Raw genomic sequence first — 13,419 nt, 5'->3', positions numbered from 1 at the left:
GATTGGATCTCCTAGGGGCTGGCGCACCCCCCCCCCTTGGGATCCCTATATATAGTGGGTGTAGAGGGCTTCTTGAGACACACCTTATGCCTTTGGTGCAGCCCCTCCCTCTCTCCCAAGTTCTTCTCCTCTTCTGTGGTGCTTGGCGAAGCCCTGCAGGATTGCCACGCTCCTCCATCACCACCACGCCGTTGTGCTGCTGCTGGATGGAGTCTTCCTCAACCTCTCCCTCTCTCCTTGCTGGATCAAGGCGTGGGAGACGTCACCGGGCTGTACGTGTGTTGAACGCGGAGGTGTCGTGCGTTCGGCACTTGGTCATCGGTAATTTGAATCACGACGAGTACGACTCCATCAACCCCGTTCACTTGAACGCTTCCGCTTAGCGATCTACAAGGGTATGTAGATGCACTCTCCTTCCCCTCGTTGCTGGTCTCTCCATAGATAGATCTTGGTGACACGTAGGAAAATTTTGAATTTCTGCTACGTTCCCCAACAGAGGCGTCCGTCCGTCCGGGTCAGGTTTTTTTACCAGTCAGTGATCGGGCTGTTCGCCCGGACGTATAGAGGAGTATGGGGAGCTCGGCTATAGATGCTTCAAGTCTATGGAGAATAAAAATACATCACAAACATGTCTTTATTATGCAAGTGTTAGTGTAAAAATATTCAGGTAACTAAAAACTTCCTATACTATAACAGTTTTAACCGTGTGTAGTTATATTAGTCGGGTTTCCCTAATTAACCGCGTCATGTATGGTTTTTGTGTGTGGTTTTCCTTATTAATTGACCAACTCTCTTCTTCTTAATGCAACGCGGAAGAAAAACAGTTTTTATAACTACTGAGTGAACTTTCCACAGGAACCAGTATTGGCACTTTGGCAGCAATTCATCACACTACAACGAAGAGTATAAAGGGTTTTCCATAGTGAGCCAGAAATACCGCTGAGCTAATAATAGATTCAACAAAAACGGCAGCGGATAGGCTGAAACTCATCCGGTTGCAGGTGAATATTTCAGACAAATTCCGGGGAACTGCCAACTTCAAGGCCGGCAGGAAGTACAGCCTAATAATGTTTGTACTTTTCTTGGGGTATTGCTTATTATTGATGCGCGCGAATCTCGAGGTGTAACAGTTATTTAATGAATAACGACAGAATACTAAATAGGAGTACATTACAACTAGCCCGCGGGCAAGTTAGTACAACCTCCATGACAGGCATACTTCTGCCGATGTAGCAATATTCACCGGCCGTCTCATATCGATCTCCCAGTTGGAAAGTTCTCCAAGATCCGACCTGCAAGGCACGGTTCAGGTACGTTTTCCTGTGAAGTCACTAGCATGCATGTAGCTGTGGAAAAGTTCCTTTTCTTTGCCAAAACAAAGATCTCCTCGTAGATGACTGAATATATGGTGATTGCTATCTCATTGCAAAACAGGAGCTACCCATGGGTGGATTTTGGCTGGAGAAGGAGGTCGTGAAGGATGTCAGTTTATGGGTGACCCGGTGCTCGGTCCTCTCGAGCTTCGGCGCGCATCTCATCCTGGCACTGTTCGCCAGCATCCGACGGCGTGAAGACTCCGCCGTGCGGAGGTTCCCGGTGTGGCTGGCGTACCAGGTGACTCACCTTGCCTCGAAACTCGCCATCGGCAAGCTGTACCTCGACAGCCCGTCAAGCAGCAAGCAGCTGTTCGCCTTCTGGGTGCCTTTCGTCCTGCTGCATCTCGGCCTCGCCGACAACATCAGCGCCTACTCCTTGGAGGACAACGTGCTGTCGTGGCGCCAAGGGGTAGAGATGGTCCTGCTACTCTTTGTAGCGTTGATTGGCGCATACAACCAAAGATTCATGAGCTGCGACAGGGCTTTGTGCACTGCGTTCGTCATGATTTTCTTCCTGGGATCCTATAAGTATGTGGAGAGGATATGGGCACTACGCCTAGCTGGCTTCGCCCGCATCCGCAGCTCATACAAGGGGATGATGACAAGGCGCTTCAGTCTTGATCAGGATGAAAACGCCGAGGATCGAAACGCCGAGCTGGATGATTATGACGCCCTCCGTGATGCTCACGGCCTGTTCGGTGTCTCCCTGGGTGCCTTCGCAGATTATTCAGTCAAGCTCCAGGAGAAGCCAGAACATGATCCTTTCAAGACATGGTATTCCTACCGGAGCGATGTTGTGAAGATGGTCGAGATGGAGCTCTCGCTCATGTATGACATCATGTACACCAAGGCAGCAGTGATCCACACTTGGCCTGGCTACATCATCCGTCTCGCCTCGCCGCCCCTCACTCTCACCGCCCTCTTACTGTTTTTCTTGCACAGTAAAGATGGCATGGAGGGGATAGATATCACCATCACTTATGCCCTGCTGATTGGCACCTTCCTGCTGGATGTGAGATGGCTGCTCAGAGCGCTGGGCTCGTCCTGGACATACGCATTCTTGCAAGATACTACAAGATGCGAGCTGCTCAAGAAGACACTTTGCTGCCGGCGTGGGTGGTGGTATGGGCTCCGTCGCTTTGTTCTCTGTCTGGATCCGTCCCGTCTGTGGCGTCAAGGGGAATGTAGCCACAGGCTTTGGTCGCGCACCATGGGGCAGCACAACTTGTTGGGCGAGTGCACTGATGGCACACCGATGAGCAAGATTGGATGGGATGACAACTCTAAGACTAAGAGCGCAGGGGTCGGGTCATTGGTGGAAGAGTTATGTGCAGACATATGGCCGCATATATTTCATGCCTATATCCTAAGGAGGGTGCCAGAGAAGGATATGGGTCCCATGCCCCCACAAGCTTCCGATAGGCGTAGGTCATTCAGCGAGGAAAGGCGCTTTGGTGCTGAATTTGATGAGCTCGTTATCACGTGGCACATTGCTACGGACATCTTCCTCTTGGGCAGGACCGAAACTGAACAAGATGAACATTGTGACACCTTTCAGAAGATCAAGGCCCTATCAGACTACATGATGTTCCTCGTCGCTAAACGTCCGGAAATGCTGCCAGGCCTTAAACTCCACAGCCATTATGAAGAAACCCGTGTTGCTTTGGAGGGGATCAAATCCAAATGTAACGGATGTACAGACAGTCAGAAGCTTGCCAACGAGCTAGGGAAGATGCAGCATTCCTATTCCGGGCTGTTAACTAATAAGGTTCTCCGGGACGCTGTTATTTATGCCAAACTGCTCAAGAAGCTGTGTCTGGCTGAGCATGTGTACCAAGAATGGAGCACAATTTTCGGCGATGTAGTTTTTGAGGTAATAATTTCCAGAGATGATGAGATGAAAGATGAACTCGAGAGAAGACTTCTAATTCTGGTCCCGAAATTCAAGAATTATGCACGGCCATCTGATGGGCGTGTGCGTGTGGGCTGGCCACTGGAAGAGGTGTTACGGAACTTCGTTCTCCAATCATGGGTCCGTTTGCTCGTCTTCGGGTCGATTCGCTGCAGCAGGGATTCACACGCCAAGCAGCTGGGCTGTGGTGGTGAGCTCACAACTATCCTCTGGATCCTAGCTGAGCACAAGGACATAATCAACGTAACGAAATTCACAAAGGACTAGGAATCGAGACAAACTCCGCTATTTTTCTGTTGTAGTTTGCTTTGTGAGCGTTATTCTTCACCCTGGTGTTTGTGATTATGAAGAGGGTATGGATTGTTTAATTTGTTCAAGCTTCTCAAAAATAAAGTAATTATTGTAAACACGAAAATTTATCTGCGCACACGGTCACGTGTTTGGTTCTAAGTTATTTGGATCGCTCCTCATCCACTTGTCTGTAACTGGAATGGAACCAGATCATTCACCCGCAAAAATAAAATGATAAGTGGAACCAGGTCATTGCACAACGAGGTGCCCTGAATATTATAACCGAAATGTTATGGAACTGACATTCCCTAGGAACGTTACACGCGCGACACACTGTGGGCAGTTGGATCTGGTTGCACGAATCTCCGCACAGACTCGTTGCCATGTCGTGTATCGTCGGGACGCGGGACATCCTATTCAGCGTTTCAGGCGCCGATTTGAAAGTTCATTGATCCAACAATTCATTGATCTTGGAAAAAAGTTCATCAGTTTAGATAAAAAAAAGTGTGTCGATTTGAAAGTTCACAAATTTGAAAAACAATTCAGCAATTTTGGAAAAAAAGTTCATCAATTTTGAAAAAGTTTACAAATTTGAAAAATATCCCCTTTGTTCCTAAATATAAGTCTTTGTAGAGATTTCACTATAGACCACATACATATGTATATAGATGCATTTTTGAGTGTAGATTCACTCATTTTACTTCGTATGTAGTCCATAGTGGAATCTCTACAAAGACTTATATTTAGGAACGAGGGAGTGGTTCAATAATTTTGGGAAAAAAATCATGAAACATAAAAAATAGTTCGACAATTTTGAATGATGCAAAATGGACGTATCATTTATTGAGTCTTGTTTCAAAAGGAGTTGACAAGAAAAATTTCCAACTGACTCGTATGTGCCTTATCTTTGTACTAATTAAAGATCAAAAATTTCCTTGTCTTCTCCTTTGTATAGTGTTTGTAGATTTCAGCTTAGTTCACGGTGATACTCGCACTATGATTTGATGAAGTGATCATGATGAAAAAGAGTGGGTATGAACTCTACTTGTTTTTGTTTTTTGTACATATGTTTATCTGAGTGATCTTCTTTTAGCATATTATGGATAAACATATGTATGATAATAATTAGAGTTCATAGTTGCTTATGCCATGCTTAATTAGTTAGGAGTGGATAATATGTTATCTTGGGTGTCACCATGCATTAAGTTAATTATGATGTGGTATGTTAGGATGGCATTCTCCTTTGAAGAATTTAAGTGTCTTCACTTGCTACATGTTCACGCATGTAAGTGATTCAAAACCAATCCTGCCTATATGATATTTATGTTCAGAGTATTTATATCCTCATCACGCTAATGTTCAATGTTGGTCACCCAAAATGCATGATTATGACCGTAATCGCTCTCTAGTTGATCGCTTCCCAGTCTATTGCTAGACTTCGCTTGTATTAAGCGGAAACACTGCTTGTGCATCAAAATCCTTAAAACCAAAGTTATGCCTTAAAGAGTCCACTATATCTTCCTATATACGGTATTACTCTGTCATTCCATGTAAATTTGCATGTGCCATCTCTACACTTTCAAATGAATATCCCTTTTGTGTGCCCATAAAGCTCATGGAGCGGTGGGGGAGAGTGTCATCTTGTATGATAACTAATGTGTCCCTCTTGACAAGTATGATATCTACTTGTCTTAATATTGGAAAGAAGTTGGTAAATGGGATGGGCATTGCTAAATTAATTATAACACTAAAAAACACTCTTCCCCAAGGTATGTTGGCAGTCACTCGTGAATTTAGCTAGCATCAGTTTATGGAAAGACAAAGGTGGAGGGAGAGCGTTAAGCATGGGAACCGCTCTCACACATGTTTATCATATAAGATGATGTGATTCTCTGTCGTAAACTATTAACTAAAACTACACCTCTCAAAATAAAATAATCTCTGTTTTAAACAATGAGCTCTAGTACATATGCAACTCCATGCTTCCCTCTGTGAAGAGTCATTTTTTAATTTATTGCCGAGTTATCACCTTGTCATTCAAGCACCAACTTAATAAAGAGCGCTATTGTCATTCTTAGTTTAACATGCATTTCGTCTAATTAATGTTGGATGTTAGTATGACTGCATGTTTCACTGTGAGTGTTATCTCCCTGGTGAATTTTGCGTATTTTTTTGGCAAAATAAGTGAGTGTTAGCTCCCAGATGCAATTTCACTATGAGTGTTAGCTCCCTTGTGAATCTTGCGTATTTTTTGCAAAATAAGTGGATAATATTTAAACAAGATTCTTGATATATACACCATGTCGTTCTCAGACTAGTTATTTGCTCAATTTGTTAATGCCTTGGTAAGTTTTGATTATGCACCAAAGTTGCACGGCGTCACTCAATGTTGTCTTGCAATGATATCCAAAAACATGAGCATTACAAAGAGATTGATGTTTCTTTGGGTGCTAATATAATGATCTCGTAATCGAAAGTTTTGTTCTATTCCTAGCTCATATGAGCTCGGGTAAACAGTAAAATCAAAAGAAAATTCAAAAAAATCCAAAAAAAATCTGTGAAACTTTGACAAATGTTTAGATAGCTTGCAAAATTTCATCACCAGATGACATTCGTGTAAAACGTGGCAAAAAAACAAAATCAATGCTCCAAAATGCATTTGAAAATAATATTTTGGAGCATCATTTGTTTTGCCACATTTTCCACGAATGTCATCTGGCGATGAAATTTTGCAAGCTATCAAAACATTTGTCAAAGTTCCACCCAAAAAAGATTCGGAATTAACGTTTTGGGGCATCCTTTGTTTTGCCACATTTTCACGAATGTCATATGGCGATGAAAGTTTGCAAGCTATCAAAACATTTGTCAAAGTTTCGCCAAAAAAGATTTGGAGTTAACATTTTGGGGCATCATTTGTTTTGCCACATTTTCCACGAATGTCATATGGCGATGAAATTTTGCAAGCTATCAAAACATTTGTCAAAGTTTCGCGCAAAAAAAAAGATTCTGATTTTTTATTTTTTTTATTTACTTTTGATTTTACTGTTCACCGGAGCTCATGTGAGCTCGGGATCAGAACAGCTGCATCCCCTTGTAATGTGTTTTTATTGAATTTATGTCAGTCGAGATATGTATTGCACTTCTAATATTGTTATTTTCATAATTATGTGAGATATTACTATTTTAATAATTATTTGATGGTAGGTTAGACGTGTGTTGCACTTGCAAGATTACTGGTCTTCTATAAAACCGGTTTTGTGGCTTATTCCTGCCATGAAATTGGGTTGCCAGCCCATGGCATGATTTGCAGACGGCCCAATATGATGCTAGACATGCCAATAGCATATGTCAGCCCAAGGAATTCTCAAAAAAAAAAAAACTATCAGCCCAAGGTGACGATGTAGAAGCTGATTTCGCTACCACAGCAAAAAGATGGCGCTCCCATGATTCGAACTCAAGCCACTGCCGCCCTATACTAGTGTTTCTAACCACTAGAACAACTTGCCTATTATGAATTATAACAGCGCCGACACTATAAGGACGTGCAGCTGTGCTATTTCTTGCATGTATACTATATCACTTAATTTCCGAATTATTTACAAAAAACATCGTGAATTTGAATAAATTCATCGTTTTAGAAAAAGAGTTCGCAAAAATTGAAAAAAAACTCAACAATTTTGTAAAAAGTTCATCAAATTTTAAAAAAGTTCATCGGACTTCAAAGTTCAATTAATTTGGAAAAGTTCACCAAGTTAACAAAAGGTTTATCAATTTTGAAAAAAGTTCACCGTTATGAAAATAAGTTCACCATTTTGAAAAAAAGTTCACTGTTTTGAGAAAAGTTCATCGATTTGGAAAAAGTTCATCGATTTTGACGTAAAAGTTCATCAAGTAGAAAGAAGTTTATCAATTTTGAAAAAAGTTCACCGTTATGAAAAAAGTTCACCGTTTTGTAAAAAAGTTCATCAATTTGAAAATAGTTCGTCGGTTTTGAAGAAAAAGTTCATCAAGTAGAAAGAAGTTTTATCAATTTTGAAAAAAGTTCATAGATTTGAAAAATGGTTCATCGATTTAAAAAAAGTTCATCGACTTGAAATAAAGTTCACAAAAAAATAAAGTTCACGAAAATAGTTCATCAATTTTGAAGAAAAAATCATCAACTTTGAAAAAATGCATCGATTTCAAAAAAGATCATTGATTTTAAATAAAAGTTCATCAATCTGAAAATAGTTCATAGAATTTGAAAAAAAAATCACGCATTTGAGAAAGAAATACAGAATGGGAAAAAGAAAAAAAACTGTTCCAAAAAAAAACGGTTCCCAAAAGTGGGGGATTCCGCGACCGTGACAAAGAATAAACCAAACATGACAGTACTGACACATATCAAGGCTTATCGTAGTGGTTGGTGCTTTGCTCTTTGAACCTAGAGATCCTAGGTTCGAATGTACTGTAACGGGCGCAGCGGGCGCCTTTCAGGATTTGCCCGCCTTAAGGGTGTGTTCAGTTCAGGTAACCGACTGGAATTGAACGGGTTGGACCTGTTCCTAGGCCTCGTTCGTTCGTGCGTTTGGTACACAACTGGAACGGTAACCAACTCGTGCCCCCAAACCGAATATTCGGCCAAGATCCGGAACCTGCTCGTACCTCCAAATCGATGGAACGACGCGGAACCACTCGCTCTCACGTCTCGCTTCCGAAACCCCCTCGTCGTGCGCCGCTTCTCCCTCGTCTCTTGTTCTCTCGATCTGCACCGCCAGCTCTCCTCTCTCGACCTGCGCCGCCTCCACCTCGTCTCTTCCTCTCCCGATGTGCCCCACAGCAAGGGAATAGGATGGGGTGATAGACCGACCAAAAGCAGGTGCGGCGGGCGAGCGGTTGAGGAGCGGCGGCAAGCATCGACGTCTAGTTCCGATTCAGATGGGATCCTGGGCATAGCAACAGTGCCAAGCAGCAGTATTAGGTAGCAATGGCAGATCGGCGGCGAGCAATTTGACGGGGAGCAGAGCAGCGGCGGCCAGCTCGCCTCCCTTCCTGTCGCTTGGGTGGCTGTGGCTGAAGCTTGAGTACGGCCTGCAGGTGGTGGCGATGATTTGGCGGGCGGCGGGGTTGGATTAGCGGCCACACCTATGCAACGACGGAGCCCAAACCTGGCCAGATAGCATTGCTCGTTTACTGCTCGTGTATGTATAACTTGAAAATGGGCAGGTGTTTAATACAAATGAATACGATACAACTTTGAATAAATTGCAACTGAAAATGCAAATTAGTGATGTGAAAATTTTATACATATGCTATTGGAAACATCACCATTCCTATACAAGTAATTTGAATTAAATTCATCACATTCTAATATTTTATCTGCTCAACCAAACACCAAGACGGAACCATTTCATTCCATCTCGTTATCTCCACCAAACACAAGAACGGAACCGTTCCATTCCAGTGGAATGTAACCATTACATTTCATTCCACTTGGTTCCTCAACCAAACACACCCTAAGCGCCCCCGAAGAGAACTGGCGCTCACAGAAGAACTAGTGGGCGAAAGTCACCAAAAAAAAAAACGTGCGTCACGGGGAGTCGAATTCAGGCCACACCTTTCGCGTGAGATAATGCACACTGCTAGACAATTCGCCTACTAGTGTTTGATTGCAGCGCCCACTACTTAAGAAAGTTCATCAAATCTGGAAAAAGTTCAGCAGATTTAAGAAAAAGTTCATCAAAAATAGAAAAGAAAGTCATCAAATTTGAAAAAAGTACATCAAAATTTAAAAAGGAAAGGAAAAAGAAAAAAAAAGAATAAAAGAAGGGAAATGTTGCTTCTTACCAGACTCGGCTGGGTGGTGGGTTGGTAAATGTAGCGTGGTAACACGAGGGAGGTCTCTAGTTTGATTCACCAGGAGCGCATTGTACCCCTAAAAAAACCAGGAGCGCATTGATTTTGCGATTTAACAAATGAGAAGAAAAAAAAAGAGCCGGCCCAGCTGGCGGGAAGTGGTATGCATTGCAGGCGCCCATTAATGACTCGTTAACGGGCGCCTACATGGAGTTTCATCTCAAAAAATAAAAAAAGGGCTGCATAGAGTGAGAAACTAGACTGGGAAGCTGAATCATAATTGGGAAACACTTTCCTACAGACATCTGTTGAGAAGCATTCTTCAGACCCGTCGCGGACGCCGTTGATTTGTATTTTGATCTCGCGGTTGAGATATGCCCTGAAATCAAGCCCAATATTAATCATCTGATTTTATGGCCCGCGCCCTATAATCTCTCCTTAAATTAAACGCCCCAACTAACTCTCCCATCTCTCCTGCCCATCCGTGCATATCGCCAAGGTCGCCATGCCCCTGGTCACTACTCTCACCCCCAGCACGAGGTTCAGATCCACCCATCTGCGGCCTCCATTCCACCTCGTCCGGCGGCTGCGCGAAGACGCGTAATTTAATCTGTATGGACGCTTCTTTGCCTATTGTTTTAAGTATATAAATATAGATAGATTATCTATCTATTATATACTTAAAACAATAGGCAAAGAAGCCATTATGCGTCCATACAGATTAAATTATCTTAACCATTAATGTTTAGTTGTAAACGGTCAAGATCTAAAGATATAAGTGTTACATACAAATATTGTGTGCGTGCTTTGATTTGAATAATAAAGTCTGTAATGTAGGTATCTACTTATGATGGAAAGTACAACCAAAATTATGTACAAGGAGGGACACCTTTAGATATTTAATGCCATCACGTCAAAAAGGGAAGCAAATCCCGTTTGGACACTAATATGAGAAAAAACAATAAAGGCATGTACAATGATTGATAAAATAGTCTTATCTTAAATCTTGCATGCAATTTAGAAATGACAAAAAAAAAGTGTCTATAATGGATCATCTCTTAGCCTAAACTTTAATAACTAGTTATTCCTAAAAGGATCTGTGTAGGACACATCCAGATGTCATATAATTATGTCACATCTAAGATGACATCACCCTATTTGTAGCCCTCTCGATTGCACCTGTTTGTTCCGTTGTTCGATTGTTTGTCACCCAGGCCTTCCCCCGTCGTTGCTCGTCCTTTTTAGTTTGACGCTTCAAGGGCTGGGCCATCGCCAAATCCTATTGTACCGGGAGGTTTCGAACCTGCAACGTCGCGGTTAAGTGCGCGACGCGATGACCACCACGCCACTCGTCGTTCTACGGACAAGTACTTTTCTTACCTCTTTTCTTCTTTCCTTTCTTTTTTCCTTTTTTCCTTTTCTTCCATTTTTTTCTTTTTTATTATCTGTTCTTTCCTTTTTCTAATTCGACGAAAAAAGTTCACCGGATTTCATGAACTATTTTCAACTTTGATAAACTTTTTGCAAAATTTGATGAACTATTTTTCAATTTTGATGAGCTTTTTCTAAATTCGATGAACTTTTTTCAAATGCGGTGAACATTTTTTTCAAATTCAATGAACTTTTTTTCAAATTTGGTGAAGTTTTTTGAAAATGCGATGATTTTTTCCAAAATTCGATGAACTTTTTTTTAAATTTGATGAACTTTTTTTAATTTCGATGAACTTTTTCCAAAAGAGATGAACTTTTTTCAAATTTGATAAAACTTTTTTCAATTTTCTGAACTTTTTTTTAAGAATTGATGAACTAGTTTTCAAAATCGATGGACTTGTTTTTCAAAATCAATGAACTTTTCAACTAATTTTCAGAATTACGCTAATGTTCCACTAAAAGAACGGTTAAGTAGCACTTTTTCCTAGTTGCTTAACAACAGAATGTGTTTGGTGTAGTGGTCCCTGCGTTAGTGGAAAAAAAGACGTGTGATCATGAGGTCGGATCCCAGCTTTCGTACTTTTTCTTCAAGTTTATTTTTTCGCGTCGTGGTTCACTTGGGCCGGCCCAGTAGCGAGATGCTTCGAGCGCCCGAACTCGGAACCGGCGCTGAAGGCGCCAGCGAGGAGCTCCCTAGGCCATCCCCCTCTTCCTCCTGGGGCCAAGGCCTTTTGTTTGTTTGTTCTAAAAAAAAATTCTTGGGACCAGATGCAGGCCTTGTGCGACTCCAGGTCTGGGCACTTTTTGTCTCAAAAAAAAAGTCTGGGCACTTTGCTTGTAAACAAGCTTCATAGAAAAGGTGGCAAAAAAAAAAGTGGGGCGTTTTTTTGTCAGGTGATGATAATCTTGCCCCTGCCACCAACCCAAAGAACACACACACAAGAAATTGAAGATCTGGAACAAAGGAACAGAGAAACTTGCAGGAGATAAAAATGCCGGGCAGTGGTGCCTCTTACAGGGTGGGTTTTCTGAATCTTCCTTTCAAGATCCTTCTGTGTGATATGCTTCTTCTGAACCCCATCCGAATATCAGCATAATTTTGCTTGTTTCTTTCTTGATGGAACAAAAAAATTGGTGGTTGGTCTGTGACAAAAAATTGATAGTGAACAGCATCTAGATGAGAGCCTGAATCAGTTGTGTTGTGGCAAAAATAAAGAGAGACAAAAAAACTCATATCTAGATCCAGTGTGTGGCAGGTTTTTTAGCTAGATGTCAGAAGTGGTAGCTGTAGCAGAGATTGAGAGATCTAGATAAATTGACTGAACCAATAATTCAGTTTTCTGAATCTTTTACATACAGTGTGTGTATAGTTAGATACAGTATGCAGTAAGTGAGAAAAAACAGAGGGAGAAAAACTTCAATTATTCATATATATTCCTCCCATTATTTAGTATCACAAACATGATGTTCAGCTGGTATGAATCTAACAAATTCAGTCAACAAATTCTCTAACGGATTCAGTCTCTATCAAAAAAATTCCTGGCTCAATGAATCAAAATCCTCATCCCCTACTGCCCAACTCCCTAGTTCCCAACCTTACCTACACAAAACTCACCAGCAAGCCGACGGGTTCTACAGTTCAAATCGCGGCGCTGAGTTGAACTGAGCTGAACCAAAGTGGAACTCTGCATACAAACGAACTAAAATCGATATAGCGTGAGGTGGAATTGGTCTTACTCGCTCGGCGGCGCAGAGATCGGGGGCCTGCTGATGGCGGAGGGCGCGTCGCCCGCACGGAGCTCGTCGACGGTACAGATGGCGGGGGGTTTGTCGGGCGCGCGAAAGCTCCTGTACGGTGGGGATGGTGGGTGGCTTGTCGTGCGCGCGAAGCTCCTGTATGGTGGGGATGGCGGGTGGCTCGTCGGCGGCGACATGGCAGGCCATCGTCTTCGATGTACTCGCCCCCGTCTCTTCCCTGCTCTCTCTCCCACCGATTCAAACAGTGCCAGCCAAACAAAAACCAAAAATGCTAAACGTAGAGGTTGTTACAAGAGCTTTACGGGGACCCTTTCCTCTAATTCGCTGCGTCTCCCCAATTTTGGACGAGACTTGCTTGCTCTTTTTCATGTGCCCATCCATACTTTCGTCTACGTGCCTTGATTTGATTGAAACAAAATAAGGCCCGGCCTCATCCCCTTAAAATCAGAGAAAGATGATTAGATTAAAAAAAAAGAAAAAAAGACAACCGTAGGATTAAGTGGGAGCACGGATGGGAGCACGGGAAGGGAGCAGGCAAGCCGGATCCCCTGATTTTCAGGTGGGTGGGCCCTCTCCCTCCCCTTAATCTAATGATAATTTGCCAGCTTAAACATATCCCGTAAAACCCTGTAAGGGTCCGTCGCTGTAGTATTACTGAACAAAAACAGAGCCGCACAATTTAGTGTTATCCGTTGCAACGTTGGACATCTTGCAGAAAACCACTTCGAAAAAATAAGCAATATAATTTGATTCAAAAATTGGCCTGTATGCTCCTACAAAAATAGAGTTAGGTTGTTTGTGTAAAAAATAATGATT

At 42.4% G+C, this 13,419-nt stretch overlaps 1 protein-coding gene and 1 long non-coding RNA gene across 3 annotated transcripts; one reads left to right on the top strand and one right to left on the bottom strand.

Annotated features, from left to right (window-relative positions):
• Positions 1-1,443: 1,443 nt before the first annotated feature.
• On the top strand, positions 1,444-3,707 carry LOC147958045 (uncharacterized). The gene has a single exon (XM_087531932.1). It carries the CDS (start codon positions 1,444-1,446, stop codon positions 3,553-3,555), a length of 2,112 nt encoding a protein of 703 aa, XP_087388058.1. The 3' UTR covers positions 3,556-3,707.
• Positions 3,708-8,858: 5,151 nt separating this feature from the next.
• LOC125522529 (uncharacterized) lies at positions 8,859-12,876 on the bottom strand. Of its 2 annotated transcripts, XR_007289804.2 has the most exons (4): positions 12,583-12,876; positions 11,862-11,988; positions 9,406-9,793; positions 8,859-9,262 (listed from the first exon to the last, which is right to left on the bottom strand). It is a non-coding gene; the product is annotated as an uncharacterized LOC125522529 (long non-coding RNA). The 2 variants fall into 2 exon arrangements; XR_015612073.1 differs by lacking the exons at positions 8,859-9,262; positions 9,406-9,793 and having other exon boundaries at positions 11,422-11,988.
• Between the last annotated feature and the right edge of the window lie 543 nt (positions 12,877-13,419).

Source organism: Triticum urartu, chromosome 7A (assembly GCF_056163025.1).
Source record: "Triticum urartu cultivar PI428250 chromosome 7A, HENAU_Tu73, whole genome shotgun sequence".
NCBI classification, from domain to species: Eukaryota; Viridiplantae; Streptophyta; class Magnoliopsida; order Poales; family Poaceae; genus Triticum; species Triticum urartu.
The sequence above is the reverse complement of the archived record's forward strand: the minus strand, read 5'-3'. Positions and strand labels throughout refer to the sequence as shown.